We start from the raw sequence: 17,711 nt of genomic DNA on the forward strand, positions 1-17,711 counted from the left end.
AATCAGTCGCAGATCCAACAAATTCTCAGCGATAATGCCTAGATAGCTGGTAGTGGTACACAATAGCAAGCTCACAATAGCTCACAGCAGGCCGTCAAACATCACTGCCCGCTTCCCTGGTTCCTCATGCTCTGCCTCTGACTCTGAGCTCAGCTTTCTCTCCTAGCCCCTCCGGCTCATGGCGTCACTCTTGCCTACGTGGCAGACGGGGGACTGAAGTGAGCACCACCTGTTGGGCTGCTAAGCCACTAACACAGGCCACATGAACTTTACGTGGCAGTGAGTGTTTGTGCTGAAGCGATGATATGTGAAAGCAAGTGATACCTGGGAGAACTGTAGGGCCACAGGGAATCAACCGTCCAGTCTGAACCTAGAGTTGGAAACATCGATATAATACAGAGTGATACAGTACTCTGAAGTCACCAGATAACTCCAGTATATCACTAATTAATAAACAAGTGAAACTTCTTTCTTACAAACCTCAGTCTAAATCAGTCATATGCTTCATTTAAGAAACTCCCTGATATTAAAACTTAAAAGACATGCCTGAAAGGAATTGCTGCTCTCCAAAAGTGCTGCGCTGAGAGCTGATCAGGTGCTCAACTGATGTGGTCCAGGAGTCCTACCATACTCGATATATTACCACTTTCCTTTATTATCTTGATTAAACTACAGATTTTTGTTCTGGATGTAGGACCACCTCAAGGGAAAGGGATTTTAAAGCAAGCCTCTCACACTTAATTAGCTAAAAGAAAACATTATTAAGGAGAAAGCAGGCAACCCAGTGGATAAGCTTTACAGAAAATTCACTACTTAAGAAAACGGGTGTTTAGTTATGTTTAAACGCTGGGGACCGCTTTCAAAATTCAGTGTAACTTCTGATAAATTGTAACGAAATGAAAAAAGTAACACCCAAATTTCACTTAATCTAGGTTACTAATAACAATAATACTGACCTAATTCTCCATATAGATAGGTAGATAGATAGATAGAAAGACAAACGGATACATCGATAGATAGATAAGTAGATAGATGGATGGACAGATAGAAAAATAGACAGAGACAGATAGACTGATAGACAAATAGACAGATAGACAAATAGATGGACTGACAGATAGATAGACAAAGAGACAGATATATATCCACAATGACACACTGATGAGCGTTTCTTCAGTGATCAAATAATACTTATCTAATGAATATCAAATTTATCATTATCCGTTGTCCGATAGGAGTAATCCCTAAGGCAACTAGGAGTAAAATTGATTGTAGTGCAGTGTAAAGAATAACAAGGTAAAATGCCAAATATGCAGCAATAATAACACCTGGGATATACTCACGGTAACACTTGACGTCATTCCTCTCGAGTGGCCCATAACCAGGCACGATCCAAGTCTGGTTAAAGCACAGGATGGGTTGCCAAGTGCGTCCAATCGCAGTGTGGTAACCAGCGTGACACTGTATCTTCAGTCTGTAAATATAACGTTGCTTAGTTTGTGGCTACACACAAGATCAACTAAATAGGCCAGACCCCAACATTACAACCATCAGTGCAACAAACCTAATAATCTCCTACTGTATATTTATTCCTTTCGTCCGGTTTTACATCTGCATTGGCAATAGTCCCTGTATACAGATGACATCACCATGACAACCACACACCACATTGGAGACACAGTCTACACACTGCAACACGACTACTTCAACGCATTGCAGACTTGGATCAAGGACAATAGGTTGACATCTCCCCAGCCAAAATTACCATCACACTCATCACCTGAAGTAAACATGAACACAGGTGCTCTCCTCACATCACACTTAACAGTGCACATGTGCCACATACCTCCTCAACTATGACGCGAGGAGTGACATATGACACCAGATTCACCTTCAAAGACCTTGTAAAAGACATCAAGAGGCGACGGTACACCCCCAGACTCAGTGTGCTCAGAGCAACTACAGGACCAGACTTTGGAAAACAAAAAGAAACACTCGCCTTGCTCTACAAACAATACAAAAGATCAGTCATGTCCTACCTCCCTGGCATGACTCCTATCCAATCTAATTCTCACTGTAACCCCTTGCAAACCGTACAGATACAGGACAACGTCTACCACATCACCAATGGCTGAACCAAAACCTCTCCCACAGCTCTCTTACATTCTGAAACTAAAGTCCTCCCTGTCAGAGACTGCCTTGATATGAAGGGCACACAGTTCTATGCAGCAGCCTGTGCCAATACACAACACCCCTGTCATTACATGACAGAGACACAACACACATAGGCACATAATACACTCACCACACAAATATTGCCAACCCTCTACAAAAACATCTTATCTCCAGACATCTCAACACTAGCACTGAAGAACGACCTACACAATCATTTCACGCGCAGGGTAATGCAACATCTCGACCACAACACCATACAACAAGCCCCACCTCATGACAACCACCCATCGGAGATTTCCTTATAGAGCATGAACTCCTCAGCCACCGGCTTAGATTTGGATTGGGTGGTATCACAGACGACAATTGCCCAGCTTGTAGATTAGGTCCACACAATACAATATATATAATCATAATACAGCACTGCACAGCACACGCCACACTAAGACACAGACACAACATTAGCGGTGTGAGGAACGTACGGGACGAATCCATAGGGGTAGTTGCTTAACTGCGTCGATGGGCCTGTTCGATCAGGTGGACCGGGGATAAGCAACAATAACAAGTGAAATCGTCCTTACTATGACAGGGTTAATTTAGTGTTTTAGTCTAGCAAAAGTGAATTCTGTTTTGAATGGAAAGAAACAAAAAGCTTTACCTTCTTTCTCTGTTTTAGATTTGAGCAGAAAAAAAAAAAAAAAAAAACTAAGGTGCATGGCGTTTTCAATTTCTTTTTGTGGATTGGCCGTAAAATATATGAATTTCACTGCCTTTAAGGATTTCACTGGATTTCAGCAGCATCGTACAGTCTCGGACAATGCTACAACTCCACACTCTGGTCGAACGACTATGAAACTGTTAACCCGCACCGTCCCGGGGACGTACTTCCATGTCCTCACGTTTTGTCACAGCTAATCCCGGGGACGTACTTCAACGTCCTGCAATTGCAAGGTTCATAATTTCCACAATTTTCAAAATTCGCGGGAGATTTTCGTTTCGCCCGGGTACCCAAGCCTCCCCTACCTGCCGCCAGGCGGGCAGCATCCTAGACCCCGCGTGACCCGCGCTCGCCCTTGTCTCTGTCACTCACCTGCCAGCAGTGACCCAGGTCAGACATGGCGCGGAAAGGTCTCTCAGACGAGGAAATAGCATCCGTCCTGGAAGCCTTCACTGGAGACAGTGATTCTCCACTCGATGATGATGTGGTGGATCGCGATTATGTCCAGCCAGAGGAAGAAATAAGTAGCAGTGATGAGGAGGTCCCTTCGCCCTGAAAAACGCTGTATGTGACATACCGTAAGGCAAGGGAAGGCCAGCCTGCTCCTCAACCACGTGCACAGCTATCTCTCCATCACGATTCTGATCAGGACGAGGATGAGGACGATGAGGATGACGGAGGCCTAGGACGTGATATCGCCGCGTGGTTGGGAAAGGAGAAAATATCACCACGTGGATCAGAAGGTGGGGCGAGACGACACCTAAGGTATGGTCAAAGTACTTTGTCTGGGGAAGTGGCAAGTGGTGTGGTGGGATTGCTGGGAGAAAGGGAAAGTGTTGTGGCGGCAGCGCGGGGTGAAAGTGAGAGTGGTGTGGGGGTAGTGCGGGGTGAAGGGGCCAGTGGTGTGAGGGAGGCAGCACGAGCACGTGGTGCTCATAGGCCTAGGGGAGAGGAGGTTGAGTCACTCCCCAGCACTTCTTTCGCCCCTGAATATTCCCAAACTTCCTCCCCACAGCCCCAGGATGTGGGGAAAGGAAAGAAAGGGAAGGGAAAGGGTAAAGGAAAAGGGAGAGGGAAGAGAAGTGCGAGTGATGAGAGGCGCCGCTCTCCACCTCCCCAACCTCCTCCACCACCCTCACCTCCCCACCCTGACGAAGGGGACGATGGTGACGTGGCTGGAGACGGTGGTGTCACGTGGAACTGGGAGGATGGGAGTAATTTTACTCCCATCATTCACCCTTTCACTGAGGAGTGGCGGTCAGGTTGCACGGCTCCAGGTGTAAATGCTGGGCCGTCACGGTTAGATTTTTTCAACTTGTTCTTTGGTGAGGCGTTTGTTGGGCACATAGTAGACCAAACAAATATTTTTTCACAATCCCAGCGCCTTGAAAGTGAACGTTTAGGAACCACAAGCAAGCATGCAGAACAGTATGACTATCCCGTGACTATTTCAGAGATGTTCCTATTTTTTGCCCTGGTAATCTTGATGGGTGTGGTGAGGAAAAATCAAATTCCTGCCTACTGGACAACGGACCCAATCATCCTCACACCTTTCTTTGGAAAGGTGATGGGTCGTAACAGATTTCAGTTTATTTCTTTGCCGCCTCCACTTTTTTGATGCAGATGATCCAGCCAATGCAAATAACACCGATAAAATGAAGAGAATTAGCTGGTATTTGATCATTTACGGGAAATGTTCCGCTCCTCATTTTATCCCTACAGAGACCTCGTCATAGACGAGAGTCTTGTGTTGTGGAGAGGAAATATTTCCTTTAGGCAGTACATACCCAGCAAGAGACACCGTTTCGGGTTCAAGATCTTTGTTATGTGTGACTGTAAGACTGGTTATGTGCAAGACATAGTCTTGTACACGGGCGCACAGACAGATATAATAGAAGATCGGAGTATAGGACTCTCTGGGGCCGTGGTGAAGACAATGATAGAAGAGTACCTTCATCGTGGTCATGTGTTGTACCTGGACAACTGGTACACTAGCCCTCTCCTCGCTAGGTTCCTCCACCAACACGACACAGGAGTCTGTGGTACAGTCAAGAGAAACCGTCGCCATATGGTCAAGATAGGGAGGAAACTTGACAAGAACGAAGTGGTTTTCTTCCAGGCCAATAACATCCTTGCAACCCTGTGGAACCACAACAGGGAAGTTTGCCTCCTATCAACTGTTCACAGCCCCCTGATGCACCGCACAGACTCCGTGGATCACCGTAGCGAGAGGAGGCGCAACGTATGGAAACCAGAGTCTGTACTTGCCTATAATCTGAACATGAGGCAAGTTGATCAGTCAGACTCGATGATTTCAAGTGTTGACTGTGCCAGGACCACGATGAAGTGGTACAAGAAACTCTTTTTCCACTTGCTCGACATCACGGTCCTGAACGCCCACTACCTGCACGCAATGACCACCGGAGTATCCGAGACCTTTGAGGGGTTTGTGAGGGAGCTGGCACGTGAAATAATCGCCAAGCATGCCCAGGACAGACCCCCACACCGCACCCGCGACCCCCGTGCTGCTCAGACTCCCCTACGTCTTGCAGGCCGCCACTACCCCAGCGCAATCCCTTCCGAACCGAACCGTCGTAAACCCCAGCGACGCTGCCATGTATGTAGGCACTCGACAGTCAGACCATCCACGCAGAGAAAAGACACAAGATACGAGTGTGTCGAGTGCAATGTTGCGTTGTGCCTTCAGCCTTGTTTCAAGGAATATCATAATTTCCTACACTACTGAAACTGTGTGGGAAGGCGAAATGACGCTCATGATAATGGTAAGGCCAGTCAGTAGGTGCTAAGTCAAATATAAAGTTGAAACGGGTGTTATTTTTTCAGAAAAGTAATGTATAAGATGAGAATTAGTGTAAGTGGAAAGAATTGTTATCAAAACTACACCCACTGTGTAAATCTGGTCAGTAAATATGTGATAGCAAGGAAATAAAGTGAAAACGGGTGTAATGTTAGCATGAATAAAACGTATAAGTTGAACATTACTGTAAGTTGTCATAATTGATGTCACGAGTACACCCACATTCTGGTCAGTAAGTATGTGATAGGAATTATATACAGTGGAAGATGTTGTAATGTTAGTAGTAAGGTATTTTATAAGTTGATTACTAGTGTAAGATGAAACAAATGATATCGCGATAACACTCCCTGTGTAAGTACGCGCAAATATGACGCTAAGTTCCATCGTACGTTCAGAAATGATGTGATATCAATTATATCAAGTGTTTACATGTGCAATGTTAGTGTAGAATTATTATATAAGTACAAAAATAGGTTGTAAGTTGAATTAGTTGTCATAGCGACTTCACCGTGTGTGTTATTATGCGCTATTATTACGCTATATATTTACGTAAGGCCTGAAATAATCTCAAAACAGTTCTATAAAGTTGAAAAGTGTATAATAATATTAGAAAAGTATTATGTAAGTAGAAAAAGCACAATACGAGTTGAAACAACAGTCACAGCGAGTTCACTCACTACGTAAATAAGCGCTAACATTACGCTCAATGTTATCAAAATGCCTGTGAATACGTAAAAACAGTTCAGTAAAATGTAAAATGGTATAATGTTATTGTAGAAGTATTATGTAAGTAAAAAAAATTATATGTATCATGATTTTAGAATGTTAGAGATTCATGGGAACCAAGTTGGCCGATTTTGCTCGTTTCTCACGATGGTACAATGCTTATTTCTGCTCTATTTTTGTATAAAATCCAATATACTCTTTTATCACATGTTTTTATGTTTGTAATAAATTCATTTCTACTTACTTTCATTGGTTTCCCAAACTTATAATACCATAGAAAACGTTTGAGGCTCACACCGCCTAGGGAGAACACGGGGCCAGGTGGGACCAAGGCATACCTGGTTAAGCTAATTAGGGACCCCGGGGACCACTTTCTTTGCCACCGGCCATTGTTTCTGACCAAAAGCGAAAGTTTAAGCAAAAAAAAAAAGGGTCGAAAAATGGCCGGGATTGGGGGGTACCAGTGGTCGAAAAGTGGCCGGGACGGGGCGGGTTAAAATAATATTCTTATAAGTAGGATGGCCTGTGACGGTTGCACCACTAGGATTCAACTGTCAATGATCACAGTCTCCTTATAATCGTGATGAAGGGGTCCAGCATTTACACTGCACATTTGGTCAGTTTATTAAAGAAAAAAAAAAATTATTAGTTACATATAGTGGGACATTTATCAGATTGTTTTGTTAAAGGATGATCGTATTTAAACCCTTCACATCGATGACATCTTGTTTATTAAAGCCTAGCTGTCTTTGGACAATTTTGCATAACATCACAAGAGGGACAATGTACATTAGGCTTACCTTCATTCTGTTGACAAATTAGGAGAGAGAGAGAGAGAGACAGACAGACAGACAGACAGACAGACAGAAAGACAGACAAGACATAGACAGACAGACAAGACGGAAAGACAGACAGACAGACAGAAAGGCAAAAACAGAGACAGACAGACAGATAAAAACAGAGACAGACAGACAGACAGACAAAAACAGAGACAGACAGACAGACAGGACAGAAAGACAGACAGTCAGACACACAGGCAAAAACAGAGAGAGAGAGAGAGAGAGAGAGAGAGAGAGAGACTAATTGGACTCTGAAATTACCTTTTCAAGTTTCCACCCATTCTAGAGTGAGCAAATTCATAACGAGGGAATTCACACTGCTGGAGATGACACTCCGGGCCCCTGTAACCTGGAGGAACAATTATAAAGAATATTAATACCGTGGAAGTATGACTGACTAGCTTTGGCCCGGGTTATTGCACAGGTCAAAGGTAGGCTCCACGTCAGTAATATCCAAGCAATTTCTTTGAGCAAGTCCTTTTGTGTATTTAAATTTAATGTATGAAAGTAAGGCAGTTATGGTTTAAACAAATCATACAACCATCATCGTCATAGCTACCACCATCACAGCTACTACCACAACCATCATCACAACTACCACTGTCACCACCACCACCAAAGTTACAAATCATTTTCTGCCGAATAAAATCGTCTGTCCATAACATCAGTGAAGTAAGAGACATCAGACCGTAGATGTGCAACCCCCCCTCCTTTCTCTCTCTCTCTCTCTCTCTCTCTCTCTCTCTCTCTCTCTCTCTCTCTCTCTCTCTCTCTCTCTCTCTCTCTCTCTCTGAGCAAAATTAACAGTTGTTATTCTACATTAACCAGACTTGGAGGAAGAGTTGAGGAAACCCACTGAGCCAGGTAAAAAGTAAATAAATAAATCAGCAGTATTTAATATCCTATTCTGACCAAATTTGGGGGAAAGGCTGAAGGTAAAGCAAGAGTGAAATTGTTAATTATGGGAACACTTAGTCAAAAGTCGAGATCGCAGAGCAAGGCCACAGTTCGCACAGGTGTGTGTACTTGTTAACAAAATAACTTAATCGTGAACAAATTTTAGTCAGACTTGGTGGAAGTGTTGAGGGTAAACCAAGGAGTAAATATTTTGTTTTTGAGAACAAGAGGTCAAACGTCAAGATCACAGTCTAAGATCAAATTTAGCTATTTTTATCCGATCTAGGGAAAACTTTACTGAAGGACTGAAAATAAGGCAAGACAAAAAAAAAAAAAAATCATTATTCTGAGCATAATCAGACGCCACAAGGAAAGAACAAAGGCCAAGGTCTCAAGACAAGGGTACACGACAAGGTCAGCTTAGTTTTTATTTTTTAATAACCCTTAGTTAGAAGATTAAGGACCGGGCAAAACTGAAGCAGCCTAATTTGATTTTTGAAGCAATTATCCATAGGTCAAAGTCACTGGGCTAAGTCTAATATTCAGCCGCCAGAGCAACTGTTTTGAGCAGGGATTGCATTCTTTGAGAGCTTCTTCGTGCTTGAAAATAATGTTTTTAATTTTCTTAATTCCAAGATAACCACTGCAGGCAATTTGGTGTGATATGGTGAGGCTAGAGTCTTTGCTGATCCTCAACAAAAACTAAGACTGATATTCTGTATACAATATACATCCACACCACACACACACACACACACACACACACACACACACACACACACACATATATATATATATATATATATATATATATATATACGTAAGGATGGAAGTTTAGAGGATGAAGTGCTTGAAAGGGTACAACAGGGAAGAAAGGCTGCTGGTTCTATGAAAACAGTGATAAGAAACAGGGAAGTGAGCATGGAAGTGAAAAAGCTACTACATGAGAGTATTGTGACACCAACTCTAACGTATGGAAGCGAAGCTTGGACCTTGTTATAGGGACAGAAGTCAAGAGTGAATGCAGTGGAAATGAGTTATTTGAGAGGAGCATGTGGAGACACATGGAGAGGCAGACTGACAATTGAAGAAATGAGGGAGCGATGTGGTGTGGATGTGGATGTGATAGGAAGCGTTAGGAGAAACACACTGAGGTAGTTTGACCATGTGGAGGGGATGGAGAGTGAGAGAATGACGAGGAGAGTGCATGTGAGTGAGGTGGAGGGGGGAGAGGGAGGGAGAGGCCAAAGATGAGGTGGAGGGATGGAGTGGAGAGGTATATGAGAGAGGGGGTGTGTGAGCTGGGAGCAGGGCAATGAAATGGCAGGGGACAGGGAGACATGGAGGCGATTTGTTTGTGGCCACCCCTTACGGGATTAGGGCGTCTGGCAATAGATGGATATATATATTTATATATATATATATATATATATATATATATATATATATATATATATATATATATAGTAGATAGATAGATAGATAGATAGATAGATAGATATTGCCGGACGCCTCAATCCCGTTTGGGGTGGCCACAAACAAATCGCCTCCAAGTCGCCCTGTCCCCCGCCTTTTCACTGCCCTGCTCCCAACTCACACCCCCCTCTCTCATATACCTCTCCACCCCATCCCTCCATCTCATCCTCGGCCTCCCCCTCCCTCTTCCCCCCTCCACCTCACTCACATACACTCTCTTCGTCAGTCTTTCACCCTCCATCCTCTCCACATGGCCAAACCACCTCAGTGTGTTCCTCATAACGCTTCCTATCACATCCACATCCACACCACAACGCTCCTTTATAATCTCATTCGTCACCCTGTCTCTCCATGTGACTCCACAGGCTCCTTTTAAATAACTCATTTCCACTGCTCTCACTCTTGACTTGTGTCCTTCCAACAACATCCAAGCTTCACTTCCGTACGTTAAAGTTGGTATCACAATACTGTCATGTAGTAACTTTTTCACTTCCATCCTCACTTCCCTGTTTCTTATCACTGCTTTCAAAGAACCAGCAACCTTTCTTCCCTGCTGTACCCTTTCCAGCACTTCACCCTCCAAACCTCCATCCTTACTCATCACACTACCCAAGTACTTAAACGTACTCACATTTTCCAATTCCTCACCATCCAACCTCGCTGTACATTCACTGACTTCACCTCTCTCAAAGACCATCACTTTACTCTTCCCTACATTCACCTTTAGATTCCGTTTCTTACACACTCTCCCAAATTCATCCACCAAACCTTGCAGCTCCCCGTCGTCTTCACTCAACAACACAGTATCATCTGCAAACAACAGTACAGGGAGTTTCAAAACACTATCCTCTCTCACCAGGGCCACTCCAACATCCACTACCCTACCTTGTACGTCTTTTATTACCCCATCCATGTACAGATTGAACAGCCATGGAGACATGACACATCCCTGTTTCAACCCAACTTTCAAAGAGAAAAATTGACTCAGTTCACCATCCACACGCACTGCAGCCTTCGCACCATCGTACATACTCTTCACAGCATTCAACAACTTCCCATCTACTCCATATATTCTTAACACTTTCCACAGTCCTTGTCTATCCACCCTGTCATATGCTTTCTCCAAATCCATGAAAGCCGCATACAACTTCTTTCCCTTCTCTAGAAACTTTTCCACTAAAGATCTAAGAATGAATATCTGATCTACACAACCTCTTTCCTTCCTAAAGCCTCCCTGTTCTTCTCCAACTAATTTCTCTGTTCTTTCTCTAACTCTGTCAATAAGTATCCTACCATACACTTTTCCTATTATACTAAGAAGACAAATGCCCCTGTGATTACCACACACTTCTTTTTCCCCTTTTCCTTTGTACAAGGGAATAATTATACCTGACTTCCAATCCTCCGGGACTCTGCCTTCCTCCCAGGCCAATCTGCACATCTTCCACATCCATTCTACAACTATCTCTCCCCCATGCTTCAGCATTTCACCACACACTCCATCAATTCCTGGGGCTTTCCCTGATTTAACTTTCTTCATTGCTTCCACAACTTCTATCCTACTGATTTCTTCCTGTCTTCTCACCTCCCTCCTTCTCCCAGCCATTCCCCAGCCACTTATACTTGCATTACTTCCATCCTCTATGTTCAACAATTCCTTAAAGTGTTCTCTCCATCTGCTCACTTTTTCTCCCTTCTCCACTAGTAATCTACCATTTTTATCTTTCACTCCCCTGCTAACTTCACTTCCACCCTGTCTTACTCTTTTCACCTCTTTCCAGAACATTTTCTCACAGTCCCTCCACTTTACACTCAAATTCCTTCCAAATTCCTCATCCACTCTCTTCTTACTCTCTCTTACTAATCTTTTCACCTCTCTCTTTCTCTCTACATATAACTCTCTCTTCCGCCTCTCAACTTCCTCCACGCCCCTATTTCTCATCCATTCATTGCATACTTTCTTCTTTTGTGCCACAGCCTGTCTCACCTCTTCAGTCCACCACGCTGTTCCTTGCACCCCCCTCCATTTTCTCTTCACCCCACACACCACATCACATGCTGCATATATTTCTTCTGTAAATATCCTACACACACCTTCCACGTCTCCCATCTGCTCCAATTCACATTTGCTCAATCGTTCCTCCACTTCTCTCTTATACTCTGCCTTTTTCTCATCCTCTTGTAACCTTTCCACTCTCCTTGCAACTACTCCTTCCTCTCGTCTTTCCCTTCTTCTATTCCTCCATCTTACTTGCATTCTAATTCTGGCCACCACCAAGTAGTGGTCAGAAAGTCCACTCCCCCAACCTCTATAAACTCTTGCATCCATTACACATCTTCGCATCCTTTCATCCACACACACATAATCAATCATTACCTTCCTTTCATTCAGTTCACCACCCAACCTTCTCATCACTCGCCATGTATACCTGTGGATCATTTTATGCCTGAAGAGGGTATTGGCTATCACCAACCCCCTCCCAGCACAAATGTCCACTAACGCACTCCCATTCTCATCTATCTCAGCAGGCACACACCACTCACCAACTATTCCATCCACCTTCACATTCCCAACTTTACCATTCATATCACTGATCAAAAACACTCTCTCATTCCTTCCAAACTTTTCCATGCACACTTCTACATTTGTCCAGAAGTCTTCTCTCACTCTGCTAGCACGATCTTGCGTTGGTGCATACACACACACAATCGCCCACATTTGTATTCCAATTTTCAACTTTACCCACACAATCCTTGACCCAACTGATCCATACTGTCTTATGCTCTTCTTCCATCTTTTACTCACAACTATACATACTCCTTCCTTTGCCCTCTCATTCTCACCTACTCCTGCACATATACCCCATCCATACTCCCATCCTCTCACACTTTTTCCTCCCCATTTTATTTCAGTTATTCCACATACATCCACTTTCGCACCCTCAAGCACCTGGACAATCTCTCTCTCTTTCACCTCATCATTCGCTCCCCTTACATTCCACGTTCCGATAACCATGTCCTTTGTCCGGTCCTTGGTCGTCATCGTTTGGTCAGTCCTTGTCCGAGGCTTATTGTTTGTTTTTTTAGTTAGTTGTTTTCCGGGGAGGGGCACTAACCCTCCGCCAACCCTTTTAGTCGCCTTTTACGACAAGCAAGGATACTGGGGGAGTATTCTTGAAAAAAAAAAAAACTACCCCCAGGGGGTTATAGATACATAGATATACGGATGCTAAATTGAATTAAAATAGCTTAAGTTGACCTTGGCCTGTGATCTTGATGTTTGACCTCTTGTTCTCAAAAACAAAATACAGTATTTGCTCCTTGGCTTACCCTCAACCCTTCTACAAGTTTGACTAAAATTTGATAAGCACTGAATGAGTTATTTTGTTATTTACACACACGGTAAGAACTGTGGCCTTGCTCTGTGATCTTGACCTTTGAGTGTTCTCGTAATCAGTAACTTCATTCTTGTTTTACCTTCAGCGCTTCTCCTAAATTTGTCAAAACTGGATAAAAACTGTTTAAGTGTATTCGTATTGGAACGATTAGCTCTTGTATTCACTCCAACTCTAGCTGAGATATGGTGTATGCAGGAAGTTAGTATTTGGTTTTGTTGAGGGTCAAAAGGAGACTCTAGCCTCACCATACCACCATACAGCCATTATAAATATAGTTACTGTTTCGGTATTAAGGGCACTATTTCCAAAACATGGTGTTCTTGTATGCTGCTAATATATGGTGTACGTGGAATTTTAGTATATGATTCTGTTGATGGTCAGCTCAAGCCTCTAGCCTCACCATATCAACAGCGTACGTATAAGGGTTATCTGGGAATTAAGGACAGTGCTCTGAAAATATGGTGTTGTTTATGGTGATGATATATGGTGTATATGGTGAGTTGGTTTTGGTTTGTGTTGAGGGTCAGTAGAAGACTCTAGCCTCACCATATCACCACCATACCTATAGTGGTTACATGTTAATTAAGAACACTTTCCAATGTATGGTGTTCTGGTATCGTGTTGATATAGGGAAGATGCAGGATGATAGTATTTGGCCATACTAACGGCCAAGGGGAGACTTTAACCTCACCATACTGCCACCATAAATATAGTGGTTGTCTCAGAAATAAGAACACTATCTTCAAAATGTGGTGTTCTGGTATGGTGCTGATATAAGGTATATGTTAGATTTTAGTATTTGGTTGCGTTGAGGGTCAGTGGAAGACTAGCATCACCATATCATCACACCACCTACAGTGGTTACCTGGAATTCTGGGACACTATTTTCAAAGTATAGTGTTCTGGTATGGTGTAGGGGTATTGTGTATGCGGGATATTTGTATCTGATTTTTCTGAGGATGAGCAGAAGACTCTATCCTCACCATCTCACCATCCTACCCATAGTGGCTGTCCAGGAATTATGGACACTATTTTCAAAATACAGGTCTGGTGTTTTGGTAATGCCTTGATGTATGGTGCATGTGGGATGCTACTGTTTGGTTGTATGGAGGTTTAGAAGTAGACTATATCGACACCATATCGCAACCATTCCTACAGTGGTTATCTGGTAACTAAGGGCACTGTTCAAAATATGGTGTTCTGTTATAGTGTTGACATATGGTGTACGCGAAATGTAAGCATTCTGTTTTACTCAGGGTCAGGGAGACATTCTAGCCTCACCATAGCCCCATCATACATGTGGTGGTTGTCTGGGAATTAAAGACACTATTTTCAAAATACAGTGCTCTGGTATGGTGGCCCTATATGTTGTATGCTAGATCTTCCTCTTTGGTTTTCTTGAGGTTGAGCAGAAAACTGAAGACTCACGCCTCACCATATCATCATCCAGCTTACAGTGGTTGTTCAGGAATTAAGGACACTCTTCTCAAAATATTGTGTTCTGGTATGGTGTTGATGTATGGTGTATGCGGAATGTGAATGTTAGGATGTGTTGTCGGTCAGCAGAAGACCTTAGCCTCATCATACCACCATCCAACTCACACTGGTTGTTCAGGAACTGGGACACTCCTTCCAATATATGGTGTTCATGTATTGTGTTGATATATGGTGTATACAGGAAGTTAGTATTTGAGCTTGTGGATGGTTAGTACAAGACACTAGCTTCACCATATCACCATCCTGTCAATGGTGGTTGTCCAGGAATTTAGGAGACTTTTCAAAATATGGTGTCCTGGTATGGTGTTGATATATATATATATATATATATATATATATATATATATATATATATATATATATGTGACCGACTCTGGGCATAGGCTTCACAGCCTGCTTTCAAGGCCCAGTAGTCCTCCTACATACCATACACCTCTACATGTCACCTCTTCGGCGCTAACACCCACCGTCCATACTGAATACATGCTTGGGATGTCTCATACAGGACTGGTGTATTGGTATTAGCGGGGGTATTTTTACGACATGTCGGGGGGTCTTCTGGTAGATCAGTAAAGTCTGATATTTATGAAATTCAAATCCTTAAACTGTTCCCTGCCCCAGCGGGATTTGAACCCGGGTCCGTTAGGACTGCAGGCCAACTCTCTACCGATTGAGCCACCGAGATGATAGTGTTTGATTGTGTTGAGGATCAGTAGAAGACTCTAGCCTCACCATACCACCAACCTACATATAGTGCTTATCTGGGAATTAAGGACACTGTTTAAAGTAAGGTGACCTGGTATGGTGCTGATATATAGTGTAAGCGAGATGTTAGTGCTTGATTGTGCTAAAAGTCAATAGAAGACCCTTACTTCACCTCATCACCATCTTACCTACAGTGGTTGTCTAAAGGATGGTGTCCAGGTATAGTGTTGATATATGGTGTATGCGGAATACGGTTATTAAATTGTGTTGGATGTCAGTACTAGACTCTAGCCTCACCATATTACCATCCTACCTATGGTGCTTGCCTATAAATTAAGGGCAATGTTATCAGTATGTGGTGTCCTGGTATGGTGCTGATTTATGATGCAAGGATAATATTCGTCCTTGGTTGTGTTAAGGTTCAATAGAAGACTCTAGCCTCAGCATATCACCACCCTACCGATTATGGTTGTCCAAGAATTAAGGATGTTTTTTCAAAATATGGTGACCTTGTATTGTGACCATATATTGTGCATGCATCATATTAGTGTGTACTTATGTTAGGATCAGCAAAGGACTTTAACTTCACCATATCATCACCCTATCTATAGTGGTTATCTGATAATTAAAGACATTAATTATTGTATATGGTGTTTTGGTATGGTGTTAATATAGTGTTTGTGAGATTTTAGTATATGGTTGTGTTGAGTGTGCGTGCAAGGCCATATCAACATCATTATTGGTTATTTGGGATTTATGGAAAATATTTTCAAAAATGGTGTTCTAGTATGGTGTTCGTATATGGTGTATGCGGAATGTATTAATTTGTGTTGAGGGTACAAAGAAGACTATCCTAGCCATATCACCATTCTACCTATGCTGGTTATCTGGTAATTACGACACTATGTTCAAATGTGGTGATGTGGTATGGTGTTGATAAATGGTGCACCCGTAATATTAGTGGTTGGTTGTGTTGAGGGTCCGTAGAAGACACTAGCCTCACCATATCACCATCCTAACTATAGTGGTTATCAAATACAATGTCCTGGTATGGTGCTGATATATAGTGTATGAGAGAAGTTAGTGTTCGGATGTGATGAGGATCAGTAGAAGACTCTAGCCTCACCAATCGGTAGAGAGGTGGCCTGCAGTCCTTACGGACCCAGGTTCGAATCCCGGCTGGGGCAGGGAACAGTTTAAGGATTTGAATTTCATTAAATCAGGCTTTACTGATCTACCAGAAGACCCGCCGACATGTCGTAAAAATACCCCCGCTAATACCAATACACCAGTCCTGTATGAGACAGCCCTAGCATGTATTCAATATGGACGGTGGGTGTTAGCGCCGAAATGGTGACATGTAGAGGTGTATTGTATGTAGGAGGACTGCTGGGCCTTGATAGCAGGCTGTGAAGCCTATGCCCAGAGTCGGACACATAAAAAAAAAAAAAAAAAAAAAAAAAATCCCCCTATCTATGGTGGTTTTCTGGTAATTACGAACACTACAAAATATGGTGTTCTGGTGTGGTGTATGCGAATGTTAGTGTCTGTTTTGAGGGTCCGTAGAAGACTCTAGCTTCACCATATCACCTTCCTAACTACAGTGGTTGTTTGGGAATCAAGAACAATAGCTTTAAAAACGAAGGAACAACCAGAGAATGCAATACCCAAGCCAAAGATTGCCATCGCTGGCGTAATGTGTGTGTGTGTGTGTGTGTGTGTGTGTGTGTGTGTGTGTGTGACCTTGAATTACGAATTTTTCTTCTCAGTATCGTGTTACTTCTGTTTTGGCTGACCCTTAACCGTTTCCCTATGCTTCGTCCATATTGAATCAGCGGTGTTTCAGGTGACTCTGCCTGATGACTTTACCATTTAACTCTTCTCTGTGCGTGAAGCAAAGAGTGACTGTGCTCAAAATTGAAACTCATCGCAATTGCATTACCCTGAACACGCCCGCAAGTTTATTCAAAATCGGATAAAAACCGTATAATTTTACCTTGCCATGTGACCTTGACGTCTGACCTACTGATATAAAAAACAATAGTGGCAGCCCTTCGGTAACCTTGAACCTTTCTATAGAATTTGTTTAAAATAGAATAAACTTTTTTGAGGTATTTTTATCACACACAGACACGGGTCGAAATTTGGCTTTGCCCTGTGACCTTGGGCTTTGACAGATATTTTTATTATTATTATTATTATTATTATTATTATTATTATTATTATTGAATTCCTTGGGTCTTGATTGACTCAACTCTTCCACTAAGTTTGGTTTAAATAAGATAGTAACTGCTTTTTTGGCTTGATCGTGTGACCTTGTTTTATGACCTTGGACATTGACTTAACCTGTGATCTTGACCTTCGATGGAGCTAAAATAAAATCTTTTTTCTTGCCTTGCCCTCAACCGTTCCACAAAATTTGCTCTCAACTGGGTGAAAATTTTTGAAATTGATTTTATCCAGTGACC

At 42.7% G+C, this 17,711-nt stretch overlaps 1 protein-coding gene across 1 annotated transcript in view; it reads right to left on the reverse strand.

Annotated features, from left to right (window-relative positions):
* The window catches only part of LOC145418458 (uncharacterized), a 75,402-nt gene that overhangs the window by 7,135 nt on the left and 50,556 nt on the right, over window positions 1–17,711 (reverse strand). The window contains exons 9-10 of the mRNA XM_080286875.1: window positions 7,532–7,619; window positions 1,341–1,471 (exon numbers count right to left, since the gene is read on the reverse strand). Coding sequence (XP_080143001.1) covers window positions 1,341–1,471; window positions 7,532–7,619 — 219 coding nt within the window. The remainder of the gene's footprint in view (window positions 1–1,340; window positions 1,472–7,531; window positions 7,620–17,711) is intronic.

Source organism: Coenobita brevimanus, chromosome 114, assembly GCF_032717465.1.
Source record: "Coenobita brevimanus isolate Jiangsu-jjx chromosome 114, ASM3271746v2, whole genome shotgun sequence".
Taxonomy (NCBI): domain Eukaryota; kingdom Metazoa; phylum Arthropoda; class Malacostraca; order Decapoda; family Coenobitidae; genus Coenobita; species Coenobita brevimanus.